The following is a 26,904-nucleotide window of genomic DNA, read 5'->3' as shown; positions in this document are numbered from 1 at the left end:
GACATGAGGAGATATTCTGAGCTGAGCTCCCTCTTTAAGTGGAAGTTTTGAAGTTGCTGTTTCCACCATTCAATCAGAGAGACAGAGAGTGGTGGGGAAGTGGAGTGCCAAGTCTGATGGCATCTTTCAGGGTGATGAGTTTTTCCCAGTAGTAAGTGTCCTGGGTCATGGTGTCATGGACCTATTTGGCAGTCTGGTGAAGCCTATAAACTTTTCTTAGAATAATGTTCTTACATGCCAGTTAGTGTATAAAATTTTATTAAGCTTCTACTATGTACCAGGCACTGTGTTAAGTTCTAGGAATACAAAATGAAGTAAAAGGTCCTGCCATCAAGAAGCTCATATTCAAATGGTGGGAGAAAATAAGCAATCAAATATGTACGAACAAGTTGTATAAAATACATAGGATTACAAAGGCAGTCAATTATTTTTAAATACAACTATTAAAATAATTTTTAAAATAAGTTCACGAATACCAGGTTAAGAACCCCTATCTTAGAGCGTCACCTAAAGCACTGATCACTTAAGTGACTTGCTCAGATTTACACAGCTATTATGGCAAGACTTGAACCTGTCTTTCTGATTATGAGGCCAGCTTTCTATGCACTGTGTCACTTTGTTTTTTCTACAATAAGCATCATGAATAAACATTTTTGCGGCCCCATTGAGGTTACCACATTGTACTTCTTTTTTTCATTTCTCTGTGTGCCTATGTTTGTATGCCCTGTGAGGTGTAATGGCCACCTAAACATTAGCAATCCTTTGTATTGTCCAACAGGGACCTTCCTTCTAACCTGTTACAATTGTAATACGAGCTCCTTGAGAAGAATTTTGTTTTCTTATCCTAATTCCTAACATAGTGCACATCACAATTGTTACATGTTAAATTTAATTGAGTTAGACCATTCCCAGGTTTCTGCCAGAGTTAGGATTGATGTAAACAACAAGAAACACATTTCTTGGACTATTAGGATAACTTGCTTAAATAGCAATAATCAGGTGTTTATATGAAGATTTGGGGTTTTTTATTTAAATATAGAAGATTAGAGGGGTAGAACCAAGATGGCAGAATAAAGGCAGGGACTTGCCTGACCTCCCTAATATTCTCCTCCAAACAATGTTAAAATATACCTCAAAATCAATTCTAGAATGGCAGAACCAACAGAAAGATGGTAGGGGAAAAATTTCCAGCCCTTAGAAGGTCAGCTGGTTTGTTGTGCTTCATGGTAGAAGAAGACCAAAATGATATCACTATGTCAGAGTCAAGCTACAATGTGTCCAACTGTGACTGATCAGACTGATACAAACTTGGAAAGCTCTACCGCAGGTTGGACACAAATAATCCATATGAATATTTGGAGTGGAGAGGTCTCTAAATTTGCATATGTCACGTTTCATTTCAGATACTACAATTCTGCTTTGCTCATGGAACACAGTATAACTGAGGTGAAAGTATAGTGTAGTCCAGCACTGGCCATGCCTGGGCAAGGTGGCATCAGGCCTTGGGGATAATTGAATTACTGGAGGCTTCCAGAGCTCTCATCCCACAGATGGATAGTATGACAACTGCTCAGAAAGAGATTACAGGGGAACCTTTTCTGGCATCAGGGACAGGACTTTGTTGCATTGCCAACATTCTGGGCAGCATTCTGGATCACAGACCCAGGGTGAGCAAGAGCACTAGCAAGAGCAGGGACCCTGGTCACAGTTTCATGGAAAAAAGAATGGCTGTGGTCATTCACAGACCAGAGCACAGATGAGGAGAGCAGTGACCACACCTCTCCTTACATCATACCACCTTGGAAGAATTGAAAACTTACAGAAACATAGAACTAGCTCTGAAAATAGCAGCACAAAACCCTGAAGCTTGAGACAGTACTTCTTCCACCCCAGAAGCAGAACTCAACTTTGACATAAAGTTCAAGGTAAAAATAGGCTAAAAAAATTAGTAAATGCCAAAAAAGAACCTGACCAAGCAAGGTTACTTTGTGACAGGGAAGGTCAAAGCACAAACTCAGAAAAAAGGCAACAAAGTCAAACTAGAATGTGAATTGGTCTTAGGCCCAAAAGTTATTCCTGTAAAATCCCAAAAAAGAGGTTAAAAATCAAATAAGAGAGGTAGAGGTAAAATGGGGGAAAAATGAGAATGATGCAAGAAAATTACTAAAAAATAGTCAATAGCTTGGTAAAGGAGGCACAAAAATACTAAAGAAAATAACATCTTAGAAACAGAATATGCCAAATGGTGTAAAAAAGGCACAAAAATTCATTAAAGAGAAGAACTCCATGAAAAGCAGAATGGGCCAAATGGAAAAAGAGGTACAAAAATTCACCAAAGTAAAGAACTCCTATGAAAAGTAAAATTGGCTAATTGGAAGAGGAAGTACAAAAGTTCACTCTCCTTAAAATTAAAATTGGGCAAGTGGAAGCTATTGACGCCATAAGAAATCGAGAAACCATGAAGTAAAATCAAAAGAATCAAAAAAGAGGGAAATAAAGCATCTCATTGGAAAAATAACTGACTTGGAAAAATAGATCTGAAAGCCAGCATTAAAAAAAAGTGCCTAGACATCATATTTCAAGAAATGATCAAAAAAACAAAAACAAACAAACAAAACAAAAAGAAATGATCAAGGAAAACTGCCCTAGTATCCTAGAACCAATGGGTAAAGTAGAAATTGAAAAAATCCACAAATCGCCTCCTGAAAGGAACCCCAAAATGAAAAGTGCCAGGAATATTATAACCAAATTCTAGGTCTCCCAGGTAAAGGACAAAATATTGCAAGCAACCAGAAAAAAAATGCAAATATCATGGAGCCACAGTCAGAATTCCACAAGATTAACAGTTCCCATATTAAAGGATCAGAGGGCATGGAGATACTCCAAAGGGCAAAGGAGCTAGGACCACAACAAAGAATCACTTACTTACCAAAACTGAGTATAATACTGATGGGAGAAAAATGCCCGTTTAATGAAAAAGGGACTTTCAAGCATTCCTGATGAAAAGACCAGAGCTGAATAGAAAATTTGGCTTCCAAATACAACAATCAGGAGAAGTATAAAAAGAAAAACAGGAAAGAAATATAGTAAAGGATTCAATAAGGTTAAACTATTTATATTCCTGAATGGGAAGATGATACATGTTGGCTCCTAAGAATGTTATCATTACTAAAGCAGTTAGAAGGAGTACATACAGTCCGATTTTACTGTGATGGGATGATATCCTAAAAAACCCTAAAATTAATAGTTGAGAAATAGGGATGTACTGAGAGAAGAGGGAAGGCAGAGGTAGAATGGGATAAACTGTCTCATATATAAGAGGCATGAAAGAGCTTTTATAGTGGAGGAGAAGAAGGATTGTTGGGCAATGCTTGAATCTTTCTCAGGAATTGGCTCATAAAGGGAATGACATACAGACTCAGTTGGGTACAGAAATCTACCTACCCTACAGGGAAGTAGGAAGGGTGGTGTGTTATGAAAGGGAGGGCAGTTTGGGGGCAATAGTGGTCAGAAGAGGACAAGATCAGGTAAAGAGGGGACAGGGGTGGGGATTCATAGAAGGGAGGGCAGATCAGAGGAAAGACAGAAGCAAAACACTGGTAAGGATGGAAAGGGTGAAAGGAAAGAGGAACAGGAAGAAGAATAGGGTAGAGGGAAATACATAGGTAGTAATCACAACTGTAAATGTGAATGGGAGAACTCTCCCATAAAATGGAAGCAGAGAGCATCAAAAACCAGAATCCTACAATACATTGTTTACAAGAAACACACTTGAAGCAGAGAGACATGCACACGGAGTAAGGTAAGGACCTGGAGCAGAATCTACTATACTTCAGCTGAAGAAAAAGAAAGCAGGGTTAGCAATCCTGATCTCAAAGTAAAAGAAAAAAAGACCAAATTAAAAGAGATAAAGAAGGAAACTACATCTTGCTCAAAGTTACCATAGACAATGGAGCAATATTAATACTAAACAGATATGCACCAAGTGGTATAGCATCCAAATTCTTAATGGAGAAGTTAAGGTAGTTACAGAAATAAATATGCAGCAAAATGATACTAGTGGGGAAACTCAATTTTCCCCTCTCAGAACTCTATAAATCCAACCAAAAAAGAAACTAATGAGGTAAATAAAATATTAGAAAAACTAAATATGACAGACCTTTGAGGTGATTTAGATATGAAGGTGACACCACAAGCAAATTAGAAGAGGAATAGTTTACTTGTTATTTCTATGGAGAGGCAAACAATTCATGACCAAAGAAGAAAAATCATTACAAATTGTAAAGTGGATAATTTTGACTATATTAGATTAAAAAGCTTTTGTACAAACAAAACCAGTACAACCAAGATTAGGAGGAAAGCTGGGAAACAATCTCCATCGCAAAAGTTTGTCACAAAGGCCTCATTTCTCAAATATATAGAGAACTGAGTCAACTTTACAAGAATACAAGCCATTCCCCAATTGATGAATGGTCAAAAGATATAAACAGGCAATTTTCAGAAGAGGAATCAAAAATATCTATAGTCATATGAAGAAAGGTTTTTAATCACTTTTGATTAAAGAAATGCAAATCCAAACAACTCTGAGTTACCACCTTACACCTATCAGGATTGGCTAATATGACAAAAAAGAAAAATGATAAATGTTGGAAAGGATGTGGGAAAATTGGGACGCTAATGCACTGTTGGTGAAGTTGTGAACTAATCCAGCCATTATGGAGAGCAATCTGAAACTATGCCCGAGGGGCAACCAAACTGTACATACACTTGGATCCAGTAATACCACTATGTCTGTATCCCAAAGAGATCATAAAAAAGGGAAATGTACCTACAAGTACAAAAAGATTTATAGCAGCTCTTTTTGTGATGACAAAATATTGGAAATTGAGGGGGTACCCACGAATTGGAGAATGAACAAACTGTGGTATATGAATGTAATGGAATGCTATTGTACAATAAGAAATGATGAACAGGCAGATTTCATAAAAACCTGGAAAGATTTATGTGAACTGATGCAAAGTGAACAGAACCCAGGAAACATTGTACACAGTGTCAGAAACATTGTATGATGATCAACTATGAAAGACTTCATCTCTTCTCAGCAACATAGTGATCCAAGACTAGTACAAAGGACTCCCAAGGGAAAATGCTATCCATATCCAGATAAAGACCTGATGGACTCTGAATGCAGATTGAAGCCTGTTTTTTACACTTTATTCTTTCTTGTGTTTTTTTCCTATTGATCTGTTACTTCTTTCAAAACTGTGACTAATATGGAAATATTTTTTACATGATAGCATATGTATCAACTGTATCAAACTGCATACCATTTTCAGAAGAGGGGAGGAAGGGCAGTAGGGAGGGAGACAGAACAAATTGGGACTCAAAATCTTACAAAAATGAATGCTAAAAGGTTTCTTGATATGTAACTGAGGAAAAATAAAATGCTATTTTAAAGAAAAAGGAAAAAGGACCTATTTGTTCAAAAATATTTACAGCAGCCCTTTTGTGGTAGCAAAGATTTGGAAATTGAGGGGATGCGCATGAATTGGAGAATGGCTGAACAAGTTGTGGTATGATTGTGAGGAAAAGACTTACATGAACTTTTGCAAGTGAAGTGAGCAGAACAACCAGGAGAGCACTGTATACAGTAACAGCAATATTGTATCAATGATCAATTATGAATGACTTAGCTCGGGGCTGTCCAACCTTGAAACATATACAGTATATTTTGATTTGCCATTTTAGTGAGAGCTCTGCAGTAGCTCAGCTTCATTTACTAAAGCATTTATGTAAATTTCTGTGCTTGTAGGCGGGCCACATGTGGCCCTGACTTAGCTATTCCCAGCAATACAGTAATCTCAGATAATTCTGAAAGACTTAGGATGAGAAATGCTGTCCATCTCTAGAAGAACCACCCAAGGAGTCAGAATTCAAATCAAAGCATACTTTTTGTGGGGATTTTTTGCGGGATGGGGTGGGGCAAAGGGTTCTTTTGGTTTTTGCTATAGTTACTGGCCTCTTTACGGATACTTTAATAGCACTCTCTACTTCTCAATTTGTGGCTTTTCAATTACTATCCCTAATACCTGGAAAGCTTGTATTTTTTCACCCTTGTCTATTGACTTCCTTCAAAAATCAGTTTAAAAGAACCAGGAAAACATTGTATACAAGAAAAAACAATATTGTATGATGGTCAACTGTTCTCAGAAATACAGTGATCCAAGACAATTCCAAAGAACTTACACTGAAAATGCTATTTCCAGAAAAGGAACTGAATGCAGATTGAAGTATACTTTTTGTTTTATTTTATTTTTCTTTGGCCTGTTTTGTTTCATAACATGACTAACATGGAAATATGTTTTGTGTGATTGCACATGTATAATCTATACCAAATTGCTTGCCTTTTCAAAGGAGGGGAGAAAGCCAAGAGGGAGAGGGAGAGCATTTGGAACTCATAATTTAAAAAGAAACAAATGTTAAAAATTGTTTTAATATGTAATTGGGAAAAATAAAATATCTTAAAAAATAAATGCAGAAGACTGACAACCTTTTCCTGTCATATTTTCCCCTCATAATTTTCAAAACACTCACTAGTTCTAATAGGATGTCTTTACTAAAAAAAATATGCTTTGGAAAGCTTGAGCTAAGAATTTTCTAAAAGACTCATCTTTGATAATAAAATGTTTTTGTCTGGATTTGGGATACATAAACAAGATGAAGAGATGAGTAGGAAAACATGGTTGGAATTCACCAAAGCACATCTTATTTATTTCATAATCTTTGTCATGATTCCTAGGTTTTTCAGATTTTTTTTTTACTTTGTAAAGTAACTTGTTAGGAAATATAGAATTTGAATTAATTTTAAAAGTTTTATAAGTTTGAAATTATCACCTCATTTGGTTTTATTATGGAGTTAACTAGGATAAAACTTAGGAATGGTCTCACTAAAAGAGAGAAAAATATTTGGAATGCTAAAAGAGGGCTCATATTTCTAGGACTTTAGGATCACATTTCACTTTTAATACAACTGAGCATGTCCCTTAAAACTGGCAATTAGTTTAATTTTTTTATGTAAATACAAAGTAAGAGGGGTTTTTGAGCCAATGAAGTATTGGTTTGTGAAAATTTAACAGATGTTCATAGAATGCTTTTTATTGGTATCTGGGATGAAAATCAAAATTATTTGGATCATCTTGTAATTATTATCTTAATATAAATAGACAAGAAAGTATGTAGTTTCAAAGTTTGAGCTATAAACCATATTTAGACTGCTGGTGTAAACAAGCCTGGACGTAGCTTTTTTTATTTGTTAGTGACACATTTATGTCAGAAAATACATAGATTCAATAAATCATGAATGTGTTCAGATTATTAATCTACAGGCACATTTAAAGCTCAATATTTCTTAACATAAAAAGTTGTAGTTTGTTTGGGAAGATAACTTGTGTGCAATCTGTTCACCACTGGAAGTGAGAGGGTGCTTAAGATTTTTGCAGGGGAACAGAATAATTGCTTAAGATTTAAGTATGGTTTTTAAAAATTTAAGGAGAGAAAAGGTGTATGGATCAAAACCAATCAACTTCAACAAATTCATGGATTTTGTATACTTGATCATCTAAAATTGATTAAGTACTTTTTAACTTTCTTTACCTTCTTTTATTTAGTTTAATAAACCACGTTACATTGTTTCTGTAAATCATATCAAGTTGGTGTCAATTTTTCTTCGAAAAATTGTACTTGTATTATTTTGCATGAAATTATATAAAATAGTACTACAGATCTTGCTACGTAATTAGATATTGCCCTGTACTGTTCTAAAATTATTTCACATGAGTTCTGCCTCCCTAATTATACTGCAAGCTCTTTGAGGGCAAGAGTGATGCTACACGTATTTCTTATTTCACACTGTGCCTAACAGTGCTTTGCACAGCATTGATCATTATGTTCTGAACTGATTTTTTTTTCTTAAAATGCTGGCAAAGCAAAGATTTCTTAGTAGAAGTAATTGGTAGGGTTTTTTTTTTAAATCTTAGTTATCTTGCCCTACAAGAAAGATAGGGAAAAGGGAATGGGGGGAGTGGGGTGACAGAAGGGAGGACTCACTGGGAAATGGGGCAACCAGAATATATGCCATCTTGGAGTGGGGGGGAGGGTAGAAATGAGAGAAAATTTGTAATTCAAACTCTTGTGAAAATCAATGCTGAAAACTAAAAATATTAAATAAATTAAATAAAAGAAGATGAAAAAAATCTTAGTTGTCTTTTAATGGTTTGATTAATTTCTTTTACTACAAATATTATATGTAGGTAAAATGTCTTATTTTGTAGAAAAAAAAGTACCAGTGAACTAAATCCTTTCCAATTTTGTCTGTTGAAAAAATGTGGAACTTATTTTAATAATACATATAATAACTGGAATTATTTTAATAATATATATTCTAACTGAACTTACTTTAATAATACATATGCTAACTGAACTCATTTTAATAATACATATACTAACAGAACTTATTTTAATAATACATACGCTAACTGACCTTTCAGCATTATTTCTATCCTCTAGGTTCTTTAATGGAGAAATGCTGTTTTATAAAAGAGCAAGAAAGAGTGAAATTCTCCTCTGAATATTGAAATGAACTTGCTTATCAATAGGGTAATTAACATGTTTTTCTTCTCTTCTTTTGCAGGTTCTTCGAGTAGTTCGACTTATTAAGATTTCTCCTGCTTTAGAAGACTTCGTATACAAAATATTTGGTCCTGGGAAGAAACTTGGAAGTTTGGTTGTGTTCACTGCCAGCCTCTTAATTGTGATGTCAGCAATTAGTTTACAAATGTTCTGCTTTGTAGAAGAATTGGACAGATTCACGACTTTTCCAAGGGTAGGTTAAAAAAGAAAAAGAAACGAATGCAATATCTTTTGGTTTTAATACAGGATAGGAATACTAAAAAGATACAAAAATATCTGTAGTTTTAGTAGTGCTTATGACTGTTAGAACACTTTTGGTGACTATGGATAATGTGAGTTTGATAAAAAATGCTTGCTGTTCAGTGCTGTAGGACATGGTTTTAAGCATCTTGTGTCCATTGTAAAATTTGCCCCAATAGTCCTGAATATTTATGGGAAGAATAAATCAGAATGAAATACTGAAATTGAATGAAAATTGAGGCTCACATACAGTGGCGTGGTCCTAGGAATGAGTTCCTTTTATTATAGAGTAGGGTGGTTGTTTAAGTATTGTTTTCAGTGAAAATTTACATCATTTATGTACTCCTTCTGCTCCTGGGCCTCAGGTGCTAGTGACTTACCCACTGCACTGAGGTGGCCGTGTCTAGGTCACGCATGTTATGCTGGGGCTACTGGGACTGGCAGTTTGCCTTCTGTACTAGGGCTGCCTCACAGATGGCCTGCTTGTGCCACTAGCCTGCTGATCCAGGACCAAAGGGCCTGGGTTGTTGATCTGTGCTGTGGCTAACAGACTCCCGCTGGCTTGCCCAGACATCTTCTGAGCTGAGCTGCCCTCCCCTTTTTACCCAAGTGAGACAAAGCTTTTCTGAAGTCCTCCTAAGTAGTTGTAAGCTGGAAAATTGTTTCACTCAACTTTTTGTAGCTTCTGTCACTCCAGAATCTGTTTAGAGGCTTAATTTAACATTATTTCCAAGAGAAACTGGGGAGAGCTCGGACAACTTCGTGACTTTTCACCATTTTGGCTCCACCTCCCCCTGTTGTCTTCATTTAATCAGGATGAGAGATCTTTTTTAGAATAACTTAAAATCCTGACTAGACATCTTGAACATAATTATTTGAGGAAAATTTTATTTAAGAAAATCTTTGGCTTAAATCAGATTGTAAAAAAGTTAAAATTGTCATTGTGATTCTTAGTTCTTTAACATAAAATTGTCTTAGGTGCATGAATTTATTTTATTGTGAGAAATAGTCTTAGCATAGATGGTTAGCCACTAAATTGTAATACCTGACTATACATAGAAAATGTCCCTTTCTGAGCGTCTTTATGCTTTCAATGAGGGGAGTTGTTCCTACTCCTTCTCAATTGTAGATATTATTTTAGTATATCTGTTACTCTTCTTTTTCCAATACACTATCCTTTTTATTTAATTTTCATAAATTAAACTTGGGAAATCATTTAATCTTCTAGACTAAACATTGGTACTAGGCTTCCTTCTGAACCAGTTTTCCATAATAACAAAAAGATGAAGGTAATGCCTCCCAAATTCTGAAGTGAACTGTGTAGTCCACAGAGGGAACTGATCCCTATAGAAGGGGGCAAGTTCTCATGACTCGATAGTTGGAATATTTTAAGTCCCTGTTTTCTCCTGAATTCTCTTCTCCTATAGAGGTTATGGGAAAAATACTCAGCTAGGTGATACAGTGGAAAGAGAAATAGACTTGGAGTCTGAACGACCTGGGTTCAAAATCTACCTCAGGTACTTACTAACTGTGTGACACTGGGCGAGTCACTACACCTGTTTCAGCTTGCTTTCTTTGTCTTCTATATACATAAGGATAATAATGTCACCTTCCCCCCCGGGGTTTTTGTTGAGATAACCTGAGATCATAGCACTTTGCAAACCTTGAAGTGCTTTATAAATTATTTATCATCATCATCACCATCATCACCATCATCATCATCATCACCACTACTACTACTAATTGTTAATAAAACAGTGGTTTTTACATGAAATTGTTGTAATCAAAGAGAACCATACTTCGCTCTCCCATTCTGAATTAGGATGAGAATGGAGCCCTGATCTGTTTGGAAAATCTAAATAATTACAGACTAAGCTAAAAACCTAGGGCCCTACCTAGAAAGCAGTGCAACCAAGAAAAGAGTTTTCATTCTTGGAGATCCTAAAAAAGGCACAGAAAATAGCTGATATTCTAGAATGTGCTTTGTCCTTGGTTAAGACGTATTATACTTAAGTGTTGCTTTGAACTCTTGATTAGCAGCACAAACCCAGGAATGTTTTCTACAGGGCATGATGGTAAACTTCTATTACTTCTTCCATTTCTCTTTTCAAATTAACTGAGAGAATTTTACAGTCTGTAAGTATAACTGATTTTTCTTTTCATTTTCTAGTATTCTGTCATCTTTGGTCTTCTTCCATCTTTTGATTTCAGTGTATATATAAAAATTTAATTCAAATTTGTAGATAAAAATTAAAAGGGAATTAGCACGAATAGCGAAAATAAAATTTTACAACTTTTCTGTCTGGCTTTTGTACCGACATTTAAAATATTATAGTTTCCCCTGTAGAGAATCAAAAACTATACAGTTTAAAAATTTTGTATGTTTTCCCATCTGTTCGACTGTAAGGCACCTAAAATCAAGGGAAAGTTTGTGAAAGTGCTTTTTAAAAAATTCCAGGTATTGTTTTTTTGTATTAGGTGCTGGCTACTTGAGGACACACATTTTTAGATTTAGAAGGGGAAGTACCTTAAATGTCTTTAAGTCCTAATACCTCATTTTGCAAATGAGAAAACTGAAGCCCTAAAATTTAGGAACTGCCCCCCCCCAAAAGAAAGGTCAACCCTGACTTTGCAAATGGCAGAGCTATTTTGAACCCTATTCCTCTAACTCTGAATCCAGGATCCTGTCTAGTGATTCATGCTACCTATCATTAAAGTTTTATGTGAACTCATTTCAGATCACAGTATGGTAGATAAAAAACCGAGAGGAGACCCATAGACCATTTAGTCCAATGTTCTTATTGAGGATTGTTGCTTTAGTGTCTGCATATAGTTTTCAGTTGAGACTAGAACATAACCCAACTTATTTTTCAATTGTGTAGTTTATAGAGAGTCTCAGTCACTTCATACATGTTGTGCATAAGGCTCCAGAATGTGAAATAAGGCAGCATACATTTGTTCAGTGTCTACCGTGTTCTAGTCACTGTACTAATTTCTGAACATGCAAAGAAAGGGGGAAAATTAGTCCTGTACTCGAGTAGAGGCAAAATGCAAGGAACCTTGTATAAACAAGATAAAGAGAGGATAATTTTTTAAATTTAATGTATTTTATTCTGAACTTAAGAAATGAAACAAACATTTCCATAACATGGTAGATTAGAAAAAAAAAGATGGTTGCACATGAAATTGCAAATCTATTAAATACAACTTGCTATTCCTCTTATCTATATAATAGTTATTTTGTAACTTTTCCCCTTTTTTTCCTTTTGTCCCCCTGCCCTAGAGAAGACTACCATTAGACAGAAATATGTATACATAATATACGTAAAATCATTCTGTACATGCTTCTGTTTATCAGTTCTTTCTCTGCATGCAAATAATATCTTGCTTCATAAGTCCTTTGTACTTAATTTGGGTATTTATAATAGTCAAAATGACTTAGTTGCTCAAAGTTGTTCTCAATACAATATTGTTGTTACTGTATACAATGTTTTCTTTGTTCTGTTCATTTTACTCTTCATTATTTCATGCATCTATCCACTTTTGTTTGTTTGTTTTTATTTTATTTTATTTTAGACTCAAGGGCCAGAACACAAATACAGAATAGAGAAAAGAAACAAAACATATCATAAACTTAAATATTGAAACTTAAATACAAAGAAAGAACAAAAAAGCATGTCATGTGCATAGCAGAACATAAGAGAGGATTCAAAATATATAATAATAGATTTTCATTTCAAGAAATCCTACATAATAAGTAATACATGTTGTTTTGAGAATTATCCATCTTTTCTTTACTTCTTTGTGAGTTTTCTTTTGTTTTCTGCTGTGCGCTTTTTTACTTCCCCCCCCACCCTCTTTGTTTGTTTTTTTTTAAGGAGGGATTGGATAAAAAGAGAGGCTGAGAGACTGAGGACAATAGTGAAGAAAAATAGGATAGTGGGAAATACACAAATAGTAATTATAACTTCAGTTGTGAATGGGATAAACTTTCCCATAAAATGGAAATGGATAGTAGAATGGATTAAAAATCAGAATCTGACAACATGTTGTTTAAAAGAAACACATTTCAAAATAAGAGAGTTAAAATAGGGGGTTGGAGTATAATTTATTATGCTTCAGCTGGTGGAAAAAAAAGCAGAGGTAGCCATCATGATCTCAGAAAAAGTTAAAGGTAAAATAGAATTAATTTAAAAAATTATACAAGGTAACTACATTTTGATAAAAGGTGCCATGGACAATGAAGCAATATTAATACTTAAACCTATGTACACCAAATATGATAGCATCTAAATTTAAAAATAAGAGTTGAATGAATTACAAGTGAAAATAGATGGTAGTACTATAATAGTGGGGGGAACTTTAATATTTTCCTTTCAGAACTAGATAAACGTTTCAACAATCTGGCTAGCAGCTTCTGTGGGGGTGTAAGATCCACCCACAGCCTGCACCCAGAAAGCTGCCAACAGCACAGTTTATTTTGATCTGCCTAACTAAGGAAAGCAAGGTGAAGGGGTTGACAAGCTTACTTTAATTCAGCATACAAATATCATTCACTTAGTTCAGGGGAAGAGACCAACACACTGAACTTCAGAGCAAATTACAAACATCAACAAACAGACCAAATACAGATTCATAGTTACCAACATCTAGATTCAGCCTGGGAGCTTGGAACAAGGGCGGGCCTAGAGTCACGTGCCACCACAGTTGTAGGGAGGAACTCCAAAGAAGAGACAGCCAACCCCTGGTTTTTATATCTTTTTCAGCATCAGGGGTGAGTCACACATGCGACTCACCCACGTGACCTAGAATAGTCACAAAGAGGTAGACTTACACCCACGTGGTCTAAAAGCCTCTGCTGTCCCAGACATGTAAACTAGGCCCTCCCTGGAGTTAACCCCACCTTGGGCCCCACCTTAGTTGCCAATCCACACCCACATAGGTTTTACACCTAATAGGGGTTTGGGCCTGGGGCTTAGCACTTAGTAAGACTCAGTGAAATATACTGAATTACCCAAAGCAAACAAAAGCCAAACTTCAAGGGCACTTGTTGAACTAAGTGCTAAGGAGCCCATTTTGCTTACCAACACAATAAACTAACAAAAAATAAAAAAGAAGTCAAGGAAGTGAATAGAATTTTAGAAAAGGTAGATATGATAGCTTTCTAGAAAAACTTGAATGGAAATAGAAAGGAATATACCTTTTTCTACCTTCTAACTACTCTAATAGTTATACTGTTCTGAGGAGTTATACGTATCATCTTTCTTCATGGAAATGTAAGCTGTTTAACGTTGTTAAATCCCTTACGACTTCTTACTCGTGTTTAACTTTTTATGTTCCTCCAAGTCTTGTGTTTGAATGTCATATTTTTCTATTAAGCTCTGGTCTTTTCACCAGAAGTGTTCAAAAGTGCACTTAACTGTCCATTTTTCCCATGTTGGATTATACTCAGTTTTGTTGTATAGGTTATTTTTGATTAGAATTGTAGCTCCTTTGCCTTCCAGAAAATCATATTCTAAGCCCTCCTTTCTTTATAGCATTAGGTGCTAAATCTTGTGTGATCCTAACTGTGTCTTGATGGTATTTGAATACTTTCTTTCTGGCTGCTTGCACTGTTTTCTCCTTGATCTGGGAGCTCTGAATTTTGGCTATAATCTTCCTGAGAGTTTTCATTTTGGGATTTCTTTCAGGAGGTGACTGGTAGATTCTTTCAATTTCTATTTTACCTTCCAGTTCTAAGATATTTGGGCAGTTTTCTTTTATAAATTCTTGAAATGTCACATTTAGACTCCTTTTTCAAAAATCATGGCTTATGGGTAATCCAACAGTTATTTAATTATTTCTGTTATTGATTTATTTTCCAGATCAGTAGGTTTTTCTTTGGAGATATTTCACATTTGCTCATATTTTTTAGCCTTTTGACTTTGTTTTATTGTTTCTTGTTATCTCCTGTAGTAGTTTTTGATCTTTCTGAGGACACCCTGAAGTGTCTTGGAAATGTGTACAGTCAATTCATTGTCATCCATCTCTTATCTCTAGGAAATTCCTCTTCTCTTTAATTTGAACTCTGCATAGGAGTTCATCCATGAACATGGTATATCCCTTTTGTGAGCATATATCACTTTTGTATGTCTTGCTTGAGTTTGATATCAGACATTCTTAAAACAGTTATCTATCAAAGAATTTGTTAACTTATTGTGGAACTCATTTCGTTGAGGAAAAACCATGTATTTTTTCTACAAGTTGTATACTTTTTAAAAAATCACCAGTAAGCAGCAGGATTTTCTTTGTAATCTCTACATATTTCAGCCAGTTGTGGTATTGTGAGGATATGGTCGGCTATAAAAAAAATTCAAAAGCTCACTTATTCCATTATCATATTTCATTAATTATGGTCATCAATTGGACATCAATAATTCATGAATTATTACTAATTCATAACAATTCATTAATTACCCTGAGACCAAAAACAAACAAAAACCAAACCTGTACTTTAACAGCAGCAGTTTTAACTGGAGTTAAATCAGAGTTAAGCAGTTTTTTTTTCCTGGTACTTTACAACTTTGAATTAACTGGCTATTTTAGCATCAAATGAACACAGTTATATAGCAGAGAGACATCATGTGAATTCAATATCATAGAGTTGTGGAAAAGAATTTGTTTGGTTAGAAACTATACCATGAGTGAATCAGGGGAAATCATTAATTACTTAGCTGCTGTTAGAACAGAATTGAGGGAAAATGGTTCTATTGTCTTTTGGTTTTGACAGCATTCCTCCTCTAGAGTATGGCCCCATAGACATATGACTAATTATATATAATATGAAAGCATGCTGTGCATTAATATCAATCAAATCATGTTTTTGTTGAAATTGATATATGGTAACAAAAAAAGAAAAGAAAAACTTTGTAGTTGAGACTATTTTTTTTCCACTGACAATAAAAAGGACTTAATGGCAAATGAGATACACTGACACAAGTGAGAGCAGACCACTGTCTTTCTATAATGGTTAGAAATAGCATGTTTTCACATAGTAGCATGAAAAACCTCCTAAGTACAGAATCCAGTTTGTTACAAGTTTGGAAGATAGTGCTACTGCTTGAAATGGAACTTCCTGGCGAGACAAGTTAAAAGGGTTAAAGAACATTCTTAGTTCAGTTATAGAAATATTGAATTTGAAGTACTAGAGATATGTCCAGATCAGGATGTCAGGTAAGTGGTAGAGAAAACGTGACTAAAGTCTAGAGAAAGGTTAGAGTTAGATATACAGATTTGGGTATCATCTACCTAAGGAATAATTCTGAAGGCAGTAGAATTGAAATCACCACCCCCCCCGAAAAGAATGGGTCTTAAAAGAGAAACTTTGCAAAAGCACCATGGTTAAGGGGTGAATGGAACAACTAATCAAAGAAATGGAAAAGGGAGCTGTCAGAGAGAGCAGTCAGAGGCAGTATAATAGTGGGAAAAAAGTAGATTTAGAGCAGAGAACTTGGGTTTAAATCCCACATCTCCCACTTTAGTATCTTTGTGATATAGGGTGAGGACCCCAATTTCATCATCTGTAAAATTAAGGGGCTAGATTAAAATGGTCTTAAGGTCCTTCCAGATCTACGTCTATGGTTCTTTTAGGTCTGTCATTTTGGTGTCATGGAAGCCAAATTGAGAGAGAGTATCAAGTAGGGTGGTGTGGCACATAGTGACAGACGTCATAGAGCAGCCAAGTATAAAGATTTAAAAAAAAAACATTTCATACCTTGACCCATAAACTATAAAATTAGATTTCTTACCTCTAATTGTTTCCTTTCATTTTTTATTATCTTGATAGCAATTTCTAAACATCTAACTGTAGTTTTATTTGAGTAAAAAGAAAATATTATACATATACTATTCTCCTTTATATAATGCTGATATTTAATCCTGCACATATACATATGTAAGATGAATATACATAAATAGTAGTTTTGTCCACATATCAGAATGCTGGCTAGCAACAATGGCTATATCCAGAAATTTTCTTACTAATTATAACAAAAGCATCCTTATTTCCTTCACATTCTCCTGAGAGGTGAAGTCTTGTTTGGAGACACTGATAAAGCTTCAGTGTAATTTAGTGGTTTCTCCTTTCTATCCTGGTTGTCCACCGTCCACCCTTAACTTATTTTAATGTTCCATCAGATATCAGTTCTTCTATGTCCATTGCATCATCATCCAAAATAAAGGAGAATAATGAATGAAGACTTTTATTATATATTCTCTCTTTAACATGTCTAGACTCCCTAAGGTGAGCTCTAGTAATCACAGTAGAGCAAATGTTAAAATGATAATATTATTGAGAATCTTGTTTGACTTTTGCCTAAGAAAATATTTAGGTAGGTATTTATTTTTCCCGTCTTACATTGAGACTTGCAAGTTCTGTAGATTGTCCATATAGTGGAAAATAAGGTGATGTTGTTGTAAAGAAACTTTTTTTTGTGACAATGAAGTAATTAGGCATTTTCTCGTGTACTTTGTAGAATCAGTCTTTTTATAGCCATACCAACTATGTTAAATCATCATCATCAAACATGTATTGAATTTATGTGAAAGGACCATGTTATACTCTAAATGGGCTATTTTGACAAATGCCTGATTTTGACATCTCTAGAAAAAATAAAAGAGCAGACAGCTATGTAAAAATGGCAGAATCCATAATCATAAACTTATCTGAGAAGGCAGAGGAACAAAAGTGTCATGTTACCATCACACATACATATATGCATGCATATATTTTGAAGAATTTTCCAATTTTAATATTTAGTGTATTTTAAAGATCTTTTAAGACCTTTCTATGAATCACAAAGAAAAGTTTCTAGAAAATATGTTCCTAAGATGGCTTAGAGAAAGAGCAACTCAGTCTTTTTTTAGTGACAAGTCAAACTTCCCTTCTTCTATGGAGAGAAATTAGCAGGCAAAGCATTGATTTCTTGAGTGTAATTTTCCGAATGAAATGTAAACAGATAGCCTGCCAGAAATGTCTTTATGTGCCATGGCATCAGAAGCTGCTACACAACATTTGCTGGAAATCAGGAACAAAACAATGTAGCCAGGGCTCCTTTTATAGTACAGACTTTTGCTATTAGCTACTCCTTGATGTTACTGTTAAGCTAAATACTTTTTTTGAGGCATGTCAATTTGTGTGTATTTTTAATTAAATAGAACGCAAGAGGTTGCTACTTTCACCTGATTTTTTTTTGCAGTTTCTGAAAATGAAGTTGATTTTCCACATTATGAAAATTTAGCATGAGTAACATTAGCAAAATAGCTAATTAAGAAATAGGGCATACATACTCAAAGAAACTTGACAGTCTGTTCTATGAAGAAAATTAATTCAGAAGTCCCCTATTTGCATAAATCTCTAGGTATCATTTTCACAGCTGTTGGTTTTGTCAGCTCGATGGTTGCATTTCAAAATTATTTTAACATAAACGGTGGGAAGTGTACCTTTCGACTAAAAATAGCTTGAACTAAAAGACATATTGTAGGAGGAAAAATACACAATCATTCAGCACCTCTCGATTCTCCCTCCTGACCCTTAAAACAAATATTTTTAATATAAGAATTTTAGCATTCAAGTATCTCCTTATATTCTTTTACTCTTGAAGTACATTAGTTAATTTCAGATTTTAAAAAAAGCAAAAGGTTTTTGTGCTCACTTTTGAAAATGTTAATGAGCGTAGCACTTTTTTACAAAGATACGGAGCATTAAAAGCATGTCTTCTTAAAGGCTGACATTTATAGAGTGCTCACTATGTGCCAGTCACTATGCTAAGCATTTGAAAATTCTTATCTCATTTGATCTTCACAACAACCCTAGGAGGGAAGGTGCTATTATTATTTGCGTTTTTACAGATGAAGAAAGTGAAACAAATAAAAATTAAGTGACTTGCCCAGGGTCATACAGTTAATGTCTGAAGTTGAATATGATCTCAGGTCTTCCTGACTCCAGGTCTGCTGTTCTATCTACTGTACAGCCTACTGCCTGAAATGTGTCTTGTGATGTTCTGTATAAAGGTGATTAGAACTAAAAATATTTCTTAGAAATAAGGTAAGTATGGTGGGTTTAAATCATTCAAATTGAAGAGGTTTATTGGTAGGGAACCATAGGTGTGCTCAAGACCCCAAAATACCAACACGTCGGGTCCTGCTGAAAGAATTTGACTCAAGGCTTCTCAGCCAAGGGAAAAGACAAAGTTTATTAGAGATTCACCATAATGGGTTGTCTTAAGAAATCCCACCCTTTGTGATGCCTGTTTTCACAAGCGGGCCAGATTCAGCCTACTGAGCTAGATTGAACCTGAGCACCTTCATGGAGGCAAGATGGAGATTATATACAAAGACTGTAGGAGGGATTGAGGGGTGGTCTGGGGTGACTAGAGGAGGGGTTCAGGGAGGGTCTTGAGGAGGAGTCTAAAGAGGGCGAGATGAGGTCAGAGTCCAAGAACCAAGAGAATGGAATTAAGGATGGGAAGTAGCTGAAGGCATGGATATAGATAGTATGATAGTATCAAGGTTTGGGAACTAACTGAAGGCATGCACATCTATAGTAACAATAGAGGCCAAGGTTTAGGTAGAGATTTGGGCCTAATGATAATGTGAGGCTATAGTCTCCGGGGAAGGCCAGATCTAGTTGGAAGATTCAAGGACAGTTCAAGGGGGCTCCCAGAGACTGTATTCCAAATTCAAGAGGGTTCCCAGAGACTGTGCCCTCATGAAAATCATGAAAAGAGAGTGGTAAATATTTGATATCCGAGCTGGCATGGCATAGTGAATAGAAAACCAGCCTTGAGGTCAAGAAGACCTGAGTTTAAATTTTACTAATAAAATATATTAGCTGTATGATCATGGGCAAATTATTTCACCTCTAAGTAAGTGCCCCCAAGAAACTTTCTTAAATTATAAATTATACAAAATGAAGAGTTGGAAAAAGAATAGTAGTTTATACTTTCATGTGCATATTACTGTTTTTTAATGGAAGATTTGTTATACCTGTTGACAGTTTCATCACGTTGCCTGGCTTGCAAACTGAGTCAGTGCTATTTTTCTTTTAAGACCATTACTAAGGACTTCTGGGCACCAAGATGATGGTGTAAGCAGTAAATTACTGTAACTCTCCCATATCTACCTAGAAACAATGATTATATAGTGCTCCAAAACAAATCCTGGAACAGTAGAACCAGCAAAAAGATCGGGTGAAGCAATCTTGGAGTCCACAGAATTTGGAAGATTGGCAGAAAAGTCTGTCACACTCAGGTAAAAGGGGAGCACAGTCCAGTAAAGAAAGCATCCCAGCAAGCCCCACCTCAAAAAATGAGTAGGAGATCCTGAGACCCAGTGCGGTGGAGCAGGCAAATGCCAACACCAGGATGCCCCATAATTGGGGAATGGGACAGACTCCAGATCTGAGAACCACCACATGCTTCAGTGTAGCACTGAGCAAACAGGCAGCTTCCAGCAGCCAGACCTCCATGTGCTTCAGTGCATCCCTGGGGAAATACAGAAACACCCCACCAGTCTCAGCACACACCAGATATCAGCACTAGGACCCCAGCTCAGCACCCAGTAAGCTGCCAGACCCCTATGTCCTCCAGCAGCATGAACTACCTCCTACTCCACCCCATCAGCATGGAACAAGACATGAGGGTGCCCTGTGGGCCTCAGGGTAACATCAGTGCAGCACCAAGTAAACAGCCAGGGCCTACAGCCCCTGGCACAAGAAGCTTGAAACAGTGCCCCTCCTATCCTAGGGGCAGAGCTCAAATTTAAAAGAAAGGAAAAAGGCCAAAAGAAATAGATAAGCAAAAAAAAAAAAAGAACAAAATATAATCTGACCATAGAAAGTTATTAGGGTGACAGGGAAGAATAAGACACAAATTCAGAAGATTACAATAATGTCAAAACTCCTATGGGCAAATTCCCCCCCCCTAAAAAAAACAGGAAGTAGTCTTGAGTCCAGAAAGAACTCATGGAAGAACTCAAAAAGGAGCTGAAAAATCAAATAAGAGAGGTAGAAGAAAAAAATGGGAAAAGAAATGAGAGTGATTCAAGAGAATTTTGAAAAAAAAAGTCTTGGAAAAAGAAAACCATTGCTTAAAAAGTAGAATTGACCAAATGGAAAAGGAGATACAAAAATCCACTAAAGAGAACAATTCTTTAAAAAGTACGATTAGCCAAATAGGAAAGAAAGTAAAAAAGCTAATTGAGGAAAACAACTCCTTAAAAGTTAGAATTGAGCAAGTGGAAGCCAATGACTCTATGAGACATTTAGAGGACGTGGGAAAATTGACTTACTAATGCACTGTTGGTAGAGTTGTGAACTGATCCAACCATTCTGGAGAGCAATTTGGAACTATGCCCAAAGGGCAACCAAACTGTACATACCCTTCAATCCAGCAATACTACTAGTAGGTTTGTATTCCACAGATCATAAAAAAGGGAAAAGGGGGGCAGCTAGGTGGCACAGTGAGTAGGGCCCCGTCCCTGGAGTCAGGAGGACCTGAGTTCAAATCTGGCCTTAGACCCTTGACACACTTGCTAGCTGTGTGACCTTGGGCAAGTCACTTAACCCCAATTGCCCAGCTTTCCCTCCCTCAAAAAAAAAAAGGGAAAAGGACCTACCTACATGTGCAAAAATATTTATAACAGCTGTTTTTGTGGTAGCAAAGAATTGAAAATTGAGGGGATGCCCATCAATTGGAGAATGGCTGAACAAGCTGTGACATATAAATGTAATGAAATACTGGTGTGAAATAAGAAATGACAAACAGGCAGATTGCAGAAAACCTGGAAAGACTTGTAAAAACTGAAATGTGAAGTATGCAAAGTGAAATAAGCAGAACTAGGAAAACACTGTACACAATATCAGCAACCTTATGTGATTACCAACTATGAATGACTTAGCTCTTCTCAGCAACACAGTGATCCAAGACTCAGGAAGGAAAATGCTATCCACATCCAGATAAAGAACCAATGGACTCTGAATGCAGATTGAAGCATATTTTCTTTTCATTTACTTTATTCTTTTTCACATTTTTTTTCTTCTTTTGATCTGTTTCTTCTTTCTCACTGACTAATATGGAAATATGTTTTGCATGATAGCACATGTATAATCTATATCAGATTGCCTACCATTTTCAGAAGAGGAGAGGAAGGGAGGGAGGGAGAAAAATTTGGAACTCAAAATCTTATAAAAATGAATCCTAAAAATTGTCTTGACATGTAACTGGAAAAAAATACTATTATAAAATCGTTAATAAGGGTCAGGTGGTGTCATGATGTGCACTGACCCTGGAGTCAGGAGGACCTAAGTTCAAATGTAGCCTCAAAAACTTACTAGCTGGGCAACTCACTTAGCCCCAATTGTCTTAAAAAAATTACTAAGCATAAACACAATCCAAAGTAATTCATTTTTCACAAATGCATTAATATGCATTTAATATTTTGTGGATAAGACCTGTGATTTCACTGGTAGTGAGAATTTCCAATAAGGAAACTCCCTCTACTAATTAAGAGCAATACTTGTTCTGTATCTTTGTATTAATGTGATCAAAGATCTTCCCCACCTGTTCAATAGGCCTCAGGTGGGGCTAGGTGGGAAAGCTCGATTATATCTTTGTAAGTAGGCCTAAAGCCTCTACTTATCAGGTACTAAGCTGATTTGGGCCTGAAGCCCTCAGGGCCCTAAGGGGAGTTGCTAAGACAAGAGCCAATGGTATATGCACTGAGTTCTAGTCATGAATTCAGCCAGTCAGAGACCTGAGTTCTAGCCAGTCAGATGCCAGCTAGGACTGTATATAAAGGTAACCCAGAGTGTGAGAGAACCAGAATTGAAGAGGGACAGAATTAAAGAGAAGCAGAACTGAAAAGCAGACATCAAGAAGGCGCTGAAGAGCAGACATTGAGAGAGCCAGCAAGACAGAGCTGCAGAAGAGAGTGCTGAGTGGAGACTTAGGATTCCTGAGTGATTGTTTCAGGAAGGCCCTAGCAGGGGGGAAGGTTACAGAATTACTTGGTTCCTTGCTATAATACTGTGTTACAATTTCCTTGTTGCTACATTGAGGTGGGCTTACTGGTTTTGGAATATAGTTACTGCTATATCGAATTAGGGTTATTAGTCTTGGGATTGGGTACTCTGGTGGCTAAATAAATGCTACACTTCCTCTGTCTTCTACCCAAAGAGTTTTTTATACTCCATGATTTCAAACCATACAGGCATGTTCATGGTCATCCTCCAGGTCATGAATCTTGCCTTACTGATATAATCTTGTTGCCTTAGAGAGTGACCTGAGTCATTTAGGCATCCTGTAACTTACCTCGTGTTGGTCACAAAGCCAAGATTCACTAGGGGTGGGACTTAAACTCAGGCCTTCTTGACTCCTAGAGCAGTCTTTTGCCTAGATTATGGAATTCGGTTAAACAGACAACAAAAAGATTATATTAATAAGTATATCTGGATACATAGGAGCAGTGAGTTGGGAGTAAGGTAAGAATTAAATAGCATGAGAAAGGGAACGGATTGCATTTGGGAAGTTGCAAAGTTCATTTAATGATTCCAAGCTTCTACTGAAAGTGGAAGCCCATGGTTTTATTATAAGTGTTCTAGCAGTTTTGTTGTATGATTATGAGTCATGGAAAACTACCATCCACAAAAATTAATGTTAAGAAAAGGGCATTGGAGTTGACTCCTGGCAGATGTAAGCAGGTTGCAGCATGTAACAAAGAATTTCAAAGAAAAAATTGGAGTTTAGCGTATAGTTGGGGAAATGGATGAGTAAAAAAGATTATATCAGTCTACTAGTAAACAAGTATTTATTAATTGCTTATTATGTGAGAGCATTTGTGCCATGTTCTAGGAATACAAAGGAAAAACAAACATAGCCCTTGCTCTCAAAGTACTTACATTCTAATGAGAACAACAACACATACATAAATAAGTACATACAAAATAAGTGGAGAGTAGATAGAAGAGATTGGTGGATAAAGGGAAAGAATACACGTGGAAAGCCTACCAGCAGCATTTAGGATATATTTCCTCAACCCTAGGTTGGGAAAGCTTTGATAGGACATGGGCAAGGGTACACATAAACGAGTGGCAATCTGTAATATTGGAGGGAGTATCCAAATAGATGAACTTATAAATCTATTTGAGCAGATCTGCGTCCATATATATATACAAGGCTAATAATTGTCATCATTTAGACCTTTTTGCAGAAGACTTTAGACTGTTTTTAAAAAGTACTGTTTATTCCCTCTTCCCATCAAATTTTGTGTATGTAAATATCTTGGGAATAGGAAAGCAAACAAAATAATTTGGATTTACTTTGAAAGAAATCAGTTCTGCCTGCCAACTCAAGAATGTGGTTGCATCATCAGTTAAAAATACCGGTTGTGGCATGCCCATCTTCTTCTGAATAGTAAACAACAGAAAAAGATATAGACTATTTTAATAGAGTAATAGACAACAGTTTCAAGTCAGCTTGTCAATGCTCTTACTAATAAAGGTGATGTTGATTATGGATTTTTACAATTCTGTAAATTTCCCAAAGGGAACAGATCTAGAGAGAAATAAGATTTGATATCAAAGCTCTTTATAAAATCCTCATACTCAAATTACTCCATGAGCTCACCAGTTTAGATGCTCCTTCTAGTGATACAGATTGCAATTCATTGATATCTACCCATCAACTTAACTTTATACCACATTCTGGACAATAAAACATTCCTCCTCTACTTGCTCTTTTTTATGAGAATGAAGAGGCTAAGTTCTTTTGAATAGTTATACTTAGCCTCCAAGAGGCTCTGCAATATTCTGGGGCTTGATACAATAAGTACAATGTCTTTCATAATAGGAACATCTGGATGACCTCACCATCCACATGGGGTCTTTCATCAGCTTGGACATGGAATTGTTATGTGGTGATAAGTATCTTTGTCAAGCATAACTCTCCTTGACTCATGTCTCTCTTAAAGCTTATTATCAAAGGTTTATTAAACAATTATTATGGATTTCCATAAATCTTAATTAAATTTGAAATAGATCTTAGAGATATTGTCTTTATGTTCCATTGGCAGTTGAACCCTCTTCCATGGGGCTAATGATGTAACTGCCTTATACCAAAGTGTGTCCAATATCAGATTTTATTATAGGTGAATTCCAAGGCATATGTTAAAGTGCATATTGTGGCATATAAACACATCTAGTTTACTCAGTACTGTTGTCTCACATCATTTTGAAATTACATGTATACAGCACTGTATTTTTGCTATTCTATAAGTGGCCCTGCAATGAATTGAAAATACCATAAATCTCATGACTTTAAAAAGAAAAGAAGACAGTTTTAACAGATTTTCCTTTTTCGGTTTTTCTGGATTGTTTATAAAATACAAGCATTCTTAGGAAATTCATTGTAAACCAAATTTTAATTAATCAAGTTTTTTTTTTCTATTTGAATTGTGAACTATTATTTGAAATGTGAGCTCTTAGAGTCAAAAATATTTTGACCCCATGGAGCAATAAAAATCAGCATTAGAAATGTAGGTTACATTTTATAAATTATATTTGATGCAAACTGATTTCATAACAAAATATATTGATAATACTCAAAATAAATAATAAAACTATTTATGAAGACCATGCAGAACCTGAAATTATTACATGAGAATTTGTGTTCTCTTGGGGCTACAGGAAAAAGCAATATGTTGTCTTGACTTTTAAATTCATATTTTCATTTCATTTCTATCCAGAGGTATAAATTAGTTTTTAAAACCCCAATATTTTAGCCATTCTTATAAAGGGAATTATTTTATTAATAGATTTTAACTATTTATTAGGCAGGCTTCATTAGATTTTCTTTAGTATTCCTTTTATATTGCTTTCATGTGAGAGCTTGTATATGAACCTGAGAATTAGACATTCTGAAAGGGATTCTTCTTGTTCCATAACTTGATGGATCTGTGATCTCATTAGTGTAGATACACCTTCAAGAAGTGAAGATTGCAACCCACCCACACCTTCTTAGCTTTTCTTCTTCTTGCTTTATCATCACATAAATCCTCCACAAATCTTTCCAATATATAGGAGGCCTTGTTGCAGGTTTATTAATATTTCATAGGATTGCTACTATGATTTATTATTTTCATGAAGATGAGTTCACTATACTGAGTGTCTTTTAAGTAAGGAAATTTATATTTTAATAATATTATCCCATCATTATCATTACCTATCAACTTAAGTTGTCTCTGCCCTATCCCTTCTGGGATATTACATGATATCCCCACCACTAAAGTCTTATAATGCCTCATTGTGGTATGGAATTGACTGTGAGTCCTTTTGGTGTATATCATTATAACACAGGCTCAGATGAGTGTAACTAAGCTAGGACTGATTTTTTCTTCTTTTAATGGTTATGCCTGATGATCAACTTGTGATCATGAAACAAGGATAGACAAACTTATCGGCAGAAGATTGGTCACCAGGGGAGGAGTTTTTCTATGGCAGAGGTTCTTAACCTGGGTCCATGAACTTTTTAAATGTTTTGTTAACTGTTCCAATATAATTAGTCTCATTTGGTTTCTTGGCAGTCTTGATCTTGCTCTTGCTCTTGTCTCACTTTCTCATTTTTCTCCTCCCTTCTCCTCCTCCCTCTCCCCTTTTTCCTCCTCTCATGCTCCTTTCTCTCTATACATGCACACACACACACACACACACACACACACATATGCGTATATATGTACATGTACGTATGCCGGACATCACTATGTTGGAGTCAAAGTACAGTAAATCTGACAGTAGCTGATGAGACCAATATGAGCTCAGAATGCTCTATCACAGGTCAGGCACAAGTAGTCCACATGAACATGTGGAATGTAGATTTCTAAATCTACTCATCTCACCTTTATTTTGAATTTTTTTTTGCAGTTCTGCTTTGCTCACAGACCATA

The 26,904-nt window shown here is 35.7% G+C and overlaps 1 protein-coding gene across 2 annotated transcripts in view; it reads left to right on the top strand.

Moving 5' to 3' along the window:
- Nucleotides 1-26,904, top strand: part of NALCN (sodium leak channel, non-selective) — a 502,757-nt gene that overhangs the window by 262,722 nt on the left and 213,131 nt on the right. For both annotated transcript variants that reach the window (XM_036757854.1, XM_036757853.1), the window contains one exon: nt 8,690-8,881. In XM_036757854.1, the coding sequence (XP_036613749.1) occupies nt 8,690-8,881 (192 nt within the window). The remainder of the gene's footprint in view (nt 1-8,689; nt 8,882-26,904) is intronic.

Source organism: Trichosurus vulpecula, chromosome 4 (genome assembly GCF_011100635.1).
Source record: "Trichosurus vulpecula isolate mTriVul1 chromosome 4, mTriVul1.pri, whole genome shotgun sequence".
Taxonomy (NCBI): domain Eukaryota; kingdom Metazoa; phylum Chordata; class Mammalia; order Diprotodontia; family Phalangeridae; genus Trichosurus; species Trichosurus vulpecula.
The sequence above is the reverse complement of the archived record's forward strand: the minus strand, read 5'-3'. Positions and strand labels throughout refer to the sequence as shown.